The following is an 8,662-nucleotide window of genomic DNA, read 5'->3' as shown; positions in this document are numbered from 1 at the left end:
ATGAAACCCGTTGATATATACAAATTGACGGCGTGAGACCTTGAATTGGCACGGTACATTTGTTTACAGTACAAGAAATTTCAAACAAAGATGGGGGACGCTACTGGTATTCCTGTCTCTTCGCGCTTATTTTTCTACGGTATGCTAGGATTTTCCACTGAAGTGATGTTCACAGGTCTTTGGTATCTTTTGGATAGCAAATACAATTTCGGCTGGACTTTGCATGGCTGTACTTCGCTGTGGTCCTTTCCCATCTACGCCATATCAATTTTTGCTATTGAGAAGATGTTTCTCTCGCTAAAGACGAAGCTTCCTCTAGCTATTCGAGGCCTGGTTTATCTATCGTGGACCTACCTATGGGAGTTTTCAACAGGATACCTTTTACGGCAGTTTTCTGCTTGTCCATGGGATTATCACGACTATACAACTTATCACCTCATGGGGCTGATCACCCTCGACTATGCTCCTCTATGGTACATCGGCGTTATCGTGTTGGAAACCATATTTATTAAACGTGTTCTGCTTTTGCAATACCAGAAGATGAAGAGTTATTGAGTTGTTAAAGTTTTATACAGTTGGAATATCTATTTATTTTAGAGAGGTTTATGTAATGTTAATATAAAAAAAATATATTTATTTTTGATGGCTTACCATGTAGGAACGTACTTTATGGTATACAGAACCTATGTATTGGTAGTTACTTAACAGTTTATTGCAAAATATTTTAATATTTATTGATATAAAGTTTTACTTGTTGTCTACAATCTTTCCACTGCTAAAGTTTCTCAGGTATCTAATACCTTAAATTGCAGGTGTGCTGTGTTTAAGTTACCACAATACAATTAATTTCATGACATCTTCAACTACCTTTATTTCATTTTTGGGTCCATGACTACAGAAATCATCAACCCATTTGGCTGTATCACACATGAATACCTAAAAAAAGAACAGGGAGTGAAAAAATAATACAGTCCTCTAGGCTCTAGTGACGATAGTTTGTTCTATATTTTGTTCATACTTGGTTCCTGAAGGGATCAAAATGACATCACTTTCCACAAAGGTAGTGTCAGCACCATTGCAGGTGAAATTTGTATTGCCATTCTAAACACAGAAAATTCATTGAATGTGAAAAATCAGGTTTCCTGATTGTAAAGCATGTTTGTAAATACACCATGATTAATGGCAATATGAATGGCTATTTATCAAGTCTTACAATTTGCCAAAGCCAGGTTTCAGACTCTCCATCTGTAGCATATTCACCAGGTCCATGCACTCTCACCTTGAAATGAGATACAGAATTTCACTAGCTTTGCATTAAACAACCTGTAAAAAGCCTTATTTAGACCCACCTTGGTTTGGTTACTTTCAAAAATAACTTTCAAACCTTTTTCTTTTATTTCCTCTTTATTTTCTTCAACCCACTATGAATTCATAATATGAATAAATATGAATTAATTACAACATCCTGAGAATTCACATAACTTCTGTACTTCATACCTTTTGTAAAGAGAATGGGTCAGCCAGTTTCGTTGTGGTGTCAAGTTTAAATGGTGGGTTATCTGTGATAGTACCTGTAAAACAACAAACATTTGTATTCTTGAAGTGTTAGTAAAATGTCATGCTCTGGTCTGACCACCTTGTATATACATGGTTACCAGTCGTACTTTAATTTTATTACCTGGAATTGGTTTTCCTGTCTTGTGCTGCTCAGAAGAGAAAAATCTACAAATGTTAACAATTGCATGAAGACTTCTTATCATTAATTTCAGACTAAATTTTGTTATCTTAACTACAGTTTATGCAGTGTAAATTACATACGATTTGACAATTGGAACCAGGTCTTTTCCAAGGTCTGCACAATGGAACCATTTCTCGAACAAGATGGTTTTATTGTCCTCACAGTAATACCTAATAAGAAATTGCAAAAATTCCTGAAACAATGCATCAAGGTACATAAATTGACATTAATGTATACCATCAGTTTATACCGCAAGCAATCTTGCTCCCCTTCTTCACGTTCTCTTTCAATAACCTGAAGGAAGAGAAATGAACCAGTCAAAGAAAGCTAATTCATCCAACTTTTATCCATGTTTCATTGTGTTAATCATTATTGTCTTACCAAGCCAACAGTATTTTCCAACCGTTGAGGACTATGTGGAATATGACAAGGCAAAAGAAACACCTGTGGAAACAACATGTCATGGTTGACTTTTAAGCTTATAAAATGTGAAAACTTTAGACAAACTCGTCACTAACCTCTCCTTCTTTAATAATTACATCCTTCGGCTTCCCTTGTTCCATAACTTTTAGACACATGTTACCTTTTACCATGTAGAAAAACTATACATAAAATACAATTTTGATTAGAGCAAATAACATTGTGTGACTTCACAAATATGAACATACTTCCTCTCCTTCTTCAATATGGAAGTCACTCCTTGTGTTTGGTCCACCAACGTACATTATCTTCAACTGACCTTTACCATACCTGCATGCCAGGGAGTGTTGGATAAACAACTTGCACAAAATGACCTACACCCTTGTGCAATCCAGAGTTTAGAAATGACCTACACCCTTGTGCAACCCAGAGTTCAGAAATGACCTATATACCCTTGTGCAACCCAGAGTTTAGACCCATGCACCACCCACATCTTTAATTAGAAACATTAATTGTTACTAATTAAATTAAATGAATAATTGAGACTTGCAAGATTGTATATATGGAAAAATGAGCTAACAGTTACATTGACACCTCTAAAACAAAATGCAATCTAAACGCAATATAAATTTTCAAACATGTGATGCACCGTATGTTATGTAAATATTTGGGAATCCTAGGAATTTTAATCAACTGTACAGTAATCAACTGTATCAATCTTACATGAGTTTGTTGCAAACAGGAGGCACAAATGATGGTTTATTTTCCTCCAACCATTTATTTGTGTTAATAGGATTTCCCAGCTTCACTGAACCCATTATGAAATCTTCAACGAGACAAAGAAATAATTCAAAACTCCAATATCTCCAGTTACCAACAAAACTGTTCAACTTTGCACAGTCCCGGGGGGGGGAGTTGATATACGATTCATGATGGCCGCCTCGGAACAACAAAATATTGATTTACCCAAAGAGTTTAGCCTGTTACCCGCAGTTTACGATATTCTTAAGTCGATAGAAAAAACAAACGATTCTAATGAAGTCACAAGAAAGGTATCTTTAGCTCTGAGTACACTGGATTATCTGCTTACTATAAAATCTTCGTTATAATATGGAAGACGGGGGTATAATTATCTAAGACTCTAATGTATCTCTAAACGAACAGGTAGCTGTCTTCCATGAGAAGATACAATCATGTCGTGAATTGTTGGAGAAAATACCAGGTGTTGATACAAACATGGAGAAACAGAAGAGAGAGCTTGAATTTTATCAAAACAAATACAAAGAAAAATGGTAATCTTTTAATGGTTTATTGGTGGTACTGGTAGTCTGGTACCATTACTTTGAACCTCAAGCTGACGTTTTTTTATTTCTCTAGTGAGCTTTTAGAACAATACAGAACACTGCCATTATTTACTCAGAATCCAAATATTCAAGGACAGTAAATTGCTTCCACTGGATCCTATGGTAGTGGTTTCAGATGTGGCCTTGTCTCAGCCTTACCTAATGTCACAAAACATAGGCTGTGATACCATCGTTCCTGACAAACAAGAAGACTAGCTGGCTCTTACTAAACACACTGAGCTCCTTGATATTGAGGGAATGAACCATTGCAATGACTTTATTGCACGACATTCAATATAATAATTTACAAAAATAAATACATGAATTTTTCAAATAAATAAATAAAAAATATCTCTGATTAACAGACTGTAATATACCCTGATGTCCTTACAAATAATTCATCAAAAAGGATATTAACTTTAGATTACCTTCTTGTTCAACTGTCCAGCCAATTCTTTTACAATTAATTCTCATTTTTGAAAGTCATTCTCCAGTCACAAACATGTGAACTGTTTGTTCAGAAGCATTCATTTGCTGGCTTCTTGGTGTTCCAACAACTGCACTCAGTTTATGCATATCAAACTTGGAATAAAGTACAGTACAATTTGATGCACTAATTTCTTTGTTTCCAAAACTTGTGTCCATGTAGTTCACAATCTCTGGGTAGAAATGAGCGTAATACGGCAGCTCGTAGAAAATGATGTTCTTTATTCCTCTGATTCGGTACCTAAGATGGTGAAAAAGATCATTTAATACTAAAAATATTGAACTTTATCGTTTTACAACAAGAAAGTTCAGGCTACAGTTTTGTAACCTCCACTTAGACATGAGCAATCATCATCACTTTTCTACTGGCAGCCCTGTGAATAATGGGTGGGGAACCCTACCGATAATAGAAGTAAAATCTTTCGGTGAAAAGTAGAAGTGATGTGGTCCCCTGAAGGAAGGCATTCCGACTTCTTGATATGTTTGCTCGTGATGTGTACCTGTGAATAAAACCACAAATTACAACCAGTCAAAATCTCTGCTATGTGTAGCTATTAATATTGCCGCTAAATACAGACCACCTCTAACAATGGAAGTTACTTACTCTGAAAGTTGCAAGAAATCAATTTCTTCTTTTTTGAGGAAATTTCTTAACCTCACAAAATCAAAATAAGATGAAACAAATAAAGCTGTGTGAGACATCATTCCTCTGGCCCCTTTTAGATCTGGAAATATCTGTGCAGTAAAGAAATCACTATTAATATCAACGATGAATTCAAAAGACAATATCTAGATATTCTTGTTCCATTTAACTCAAAGATCCCAGCTCTGTCTCTTTACCTTATTCACAAAAAATTCAAATCGTTTTTCAGCTATTTCCTTGTGACTTGGAGAAACCACTTTATGGTAAATCTGAAACAAACAAATATCTTCATAACATGAAATTACGATGATAGAAATTCCCTTCTTTTCATTTGGCAGAAATAGTTGAATTGTACCTGAGGTATTTGGACTACCACTTGACAAACAGACCCAACTTGATTTGGAAGTGAAATTTTCATTTTTCCAGAATAATATGAGTAGAGTTAAGGATGTGGTTCCATTGAACTTTTCAATTTAGACACACATACTAATCCATATCTGAACATATAGGTATGCATTCTTCAGCATTCAGCAATAAAAGGATACTCAAGCACTCCTTATTGAAAATAAAATTTATCTCAGGGGTAACAAAGCTGCTAAAAAGTATTGTTTGTCTGTAATATTTAGACCTAAAAAGAAAATATGCATTATGCTAACTGATCTCTCTTCAATAACTCAGCATTATAAAGATTTTTTTCACATACCATCCATTTAGGTTCCACATTCTTACTCTGGAGAAATCAACTTCATGTGATTCTTTAGGTTGGAGGTGAAGATGTTCAAACACATGCTATGAAAATTGCAGAGATGAGCTGGGAAGTATTGAGCTGTGCCCAAGCTAAGAAACATTGGACATCTAGTCACATCCTTACCATGCAGGCTACTTAAGGTTTAGGAAACAAGTCTATAGGTTAAGCTAATTAGCCATGCACACATCCTGTTTATTTCATACATATGATAAATGGAAACAATCAATTGTACCTGCACATGCTCCCAGTTCTGCATCAAGAAGACATCAACTTGATCCATTATCAAAACTTCAATTGATGATAAAAAATCATAATCCCTTCTCTTCTCTCTAACGTTTGAAAGATACCATCAATTATGTTTTGACTTTACATTGCTACACAATATCTTTAGGTTTACATCAATTACAACATCTTACCCATCAGCACCGATGATTGACCTCAATCCAACAGGAGAGGCAATAATAATATCTGAAGAATAAAACTCTGTGTATAATTTGATTGTCTTTCTCATGATAACCAATCCAACTCGAAAGAAATCATCGCTATTGCCAGCAAACATCTTCTTAAAATCATCTAGAATAACAGAAAACCACATCAGTATGGAATCAACAAAATTTCTCTGTTAATAAATAAATGTAAGAAATATTAAAGTTTAATATTTAAATGCATAGATATTGTACAATTAGCTAAGATTATACCTGGTTTATTTTGGGGACCATCATCTGTCTCAGTTTCGCTGAATTTTTCAAAAAATCGTTTCTTGTTCATTACTTGACCCTAAATTTAAAAAAAATAGCTGATATATCATACAGGACATGAAGTGCACTTCTCAACTCATGAACACACATGTGCAAATTGGAAGTTGGACCACAAGTTCCATCCAAGTCTAACCTCAGATTCTTCAGCCATCAACTTCATGAATATTTCAACAATTTTCAAAGCAGAATCACGGAATGGCACAACTATCAAGACTTTGGGTCTTGTTAATCCATGATCACTCTGTTCTCCAGATAATTCTTTCTTGTCTTTTTGTGCTTGGACAATCTTAGCATTGTTCTTTAAAATTCGTGATCTTGTTCTGTTAAGTCATCAAGATACAGAATTGAAATAAAATCTCATTTAAAATTTCTATAAATTCCTGCAATCCAATTAAATCTTCATTTGCCATCACTAGGTGAAGAAGACTTACTTCAATATGTGATTCAACGCATGAAGACAATACATTTTTCGTATTTCTTCCCCGTTATTGAAATCACGGTTAGAGTAAAACAGATCCTAAAAGCACAAAAAACAACCAGTATTAATTAATTTATAAAAAAAAAACAGCCCAAAAAATCAACTCGTAAAACATAGTTAACGAACCTGATATGAATTTATAATTGGAAACAATTCTTGCTGTAAATTAGTGAAACCTCTCCCTGTGATAAAACAATATAAACTTCATTATTTTTTCATATAGTAACCCAGCTATGATGTTTGATAACTGGACTTTCTTACCATTCAGACTGTTCTCGTGAGTGAGGTTTTTCCAGTTTCGACAAAGTTTTGGCTTCACCTAGAAATCAACCATGTGTGTCTATTATAACATGTAGGGTCTCACAATTGAAAATTATATAAAATATTACAAAAAGAATATATGACAAAACACAAACCCATAGGCTTTCTAAAGTTGTCTGTGAATCCGAAGAAGAGCAATCTTTTAAGTGTTGTCCAGGTACGGAGGGATAATAAACTGCTGTACCATTCAAAACTGTTGTCTAAAGATTGAAAAGTATCTCAGGAATATAGTTACATTTAGGATGACCTGAAAAAGTTGGTTATTCAAGTCGCTCAGGAGGTTAATCCTCCAAGAAAAAATCATTTACTTTTATTGGCTTAACTGTTGGATTGCTGTCCAGCTTTGAAACAATATCTTCCTCAAGATCAACCTCAAAATGTTGTGAAAATGGATCAGGCTGTGTCCCTAAAACAGAATAGTACCAGTGTAACTATAAAAATCATCTGAAAAAGATAAAGCAGAATTAATCGAAACATACTTCCTCGTAGAAGCTTAGATTCATCATCTGAGTCTGAACTATTTTCTTCATTTTCTGACTCATTTTCAACTATTTTTTTATCACCAATGTCCTCTGTTTCTGAGTCTTTTCCCTGTATATAAATTATATCCATGAACAATCTTGTATGTTTCATAAAAAAACACAGTTGATTGACTCACTTTCTTTTCTATAACTCCGTCTGGGCTAGTTTTATGTAGTTTCTTTGTTAGTTTCTTTGTTAGTTTCTTGGTATTCTTTTTCTTTCTCAAAGCATCAGCATTGACAAACGAGGAAACCAACTTCTGGTAAGCAGATATTTCTTCAACATTATCATCCTCTTGTTTGTCAGCATCCTACAAGTTATACATATATTCCATATGAGCTATGGTTACTTTGCAAACCCAGAACACATAACGATTTGCCATGTGTGTTGAATTGCTAGCTTCAATGTTAAAATGACAACTGTGAAGAATCTATTAACATATAGGAATACAAACCTGTACATGTGCTTTATCATTCATTTTTCTTTGCTTCTGTAGCTGCAAAATGTTTAGAATAAATTAGCAAAAGATGCAACCACGTAGTTTGCAGCTGTCCACCTAATTTCTCCCAGGATTGATCATGACTAATCAGTCGGCAACTACCAACCGGTTATATTGTTGTCACCAATATCAAACAAAATTCTAAAATGAGTAGATTATTCGGTCTGTTTACATCCTAGAAAACTAGTCCTGCCAGTCATTTAGTATTTTGTTTAATATTTATGGTGAGAACATAACCGGGTGCTCTGGGGCAGCCTGCTACCTAGTCAGTGCGGAATTGATGTTAAGACCTTATAAATGAAGACCTTATACAATACCATTGAATCATCAATAATCTTCTCCATCTTTTTTGGCTTCTTCAATGTTGTCTCTTGTGTTTCATGATTCTCATCCCTAAAAACGTCAAATCAAAGATTTCATAGATGAAAACGTGTTATCACTGTATTGCAATCACTTGCATTATAAAATGCAAGCATATTCTTTACTAACTTACAGATCAACAGGATGTAGTTCTCCATATTCTTTTAGATGCTTTATTTGGCCTTTAGTAAGTTCAAAAGAAGACTTCCCTTTCCGTTTTCTCCTCTTACCAGCAGTTAAACCCAGACTTGCACCATGGTCCGCCATTTTGAATTTGACCACGCATGGACTGGGCTGGGGTGGGCGGAATATTGGATTTGAGGCCCTCCCCTCCTCTCATTATAAC

At 34.7% G+C, this 8,662-nt stretch overlaps 3 protein-coding genes across 3 annotated transcripts; 1 reads left to right on the top strand and 2 right to left on the bottom strand.

The window, feature by feature from the left end:
• Positions 1-597: 597 nt before the first annotated feature.
• On the bottom strand, positions 598-3,058 carry LOC114532460 (3-hydroxyanthranilate 3,4-dioxygenase-like). Its single transcript, XM_028553967.1, has 12 exons — positions 2,882-3,058; positions 2,407-2,488; positions 2,257-2,340; positions 2,120-2,182; positions 1,989-2,032; positions 1,819-1,908; positions 1,679-1,722; positions 1,498-1,571; positions 1,350-1,421; positions 1,214-1,279; positions 1,019-1,101; positions 598-936 (listed from the first exon to the last, which is right to left on the bottom strand). The coding sequence occupies exons 1-12, from the start codon at positions 2,974-2,976 to the stop codon at positions 870-872; spliced, it is 864 nt and encodes a 287-aa protein (XP_028409768.1). The 5' UTR covers positions 2,977-3,058; the 3' UTR covers positions 598-869.
• A 32-nt stretch (positions 3,059-3,090) lies between these two features.
• LOC114532463 (mediator of RNA polymerase II transcription subunit 9-like) lies at positions 3,091-3,820 on the top strand. The gene is made up of 3 exons (XM_028553971.1): positions 3,091-3,210; positions 3,323-3,450; positions 3,536-3,820. The coding sequence occupies exons 1-3, from the start codon at positions 3,091-3,093 to the stop codon at positions 3,600-3,602; spliced, it is 315 nt and encodes a 104-aa protein (XP_028409772.1). The 3' UTR covers positions 3,603-3,820.
• Positions 3,789-8,610, bottom strand: LOC114532457 (digestive organ expansion factor homolog). Its single transcript, XM_028553962.1, has 21 exons — positions 8,450-8,610; positions 8,274-8,349; positions 7,912-7,953; positions 7,594-7,767; positions 7,415-7,526; positions 7,244-7,341; positions 7,031-7,135; positions 6,876-6,933; positions 6,741-6,796; positions 6,568-6,653; positions 6,270-6,456; positions 6,077-6,155; positions 5,795-5,951; positions 5,611-5,707; positions 5,334-5,419; positions 5,176-5,258; positions 4,986-5,062; positions 4,828-4,899; positions 4,592-4,722; positions 4,389-4,487; positions 3,789-4,228 (listed from the first exon to the last, which is right to left on the bottom strand). Exons 1-21 carry the CDS (start codon positions 8,581-8,583, stop codon positions 3,985-3,987), a joined length of 2,253 nt encoding a protein of 750 aa, XP_028409763.1. The 5' UTR covers positions 8,584-8,610; the 3' UTR covers positions 3,789-3,984.
• Positions 8,611-8,662: the final 52 nt, after the last annotated feature.

This window comes from Dendronephthya gigantea, unplaced genomic scaffold, assembly GCF_004324835.1.
Source record: "Dendronephthya gigantea isolate DGI-Jeju-01 unplaced genomic scaffold, DenGig_1.0 000079F, whole genome shotgun sequence".
Lineage (NCBI taxonomy): Eukaryota > Metazoa > Cnidaria > Anthozoa > Malacalcyonacea > Nephtheidae > Dendronephthya > Dendronephthya gigantea.
The sequence above is the reverse complement of the archived record's forward strand: the minus strand, read 5'-3'. Positions and strand labels throughout refer to the sequence as shown.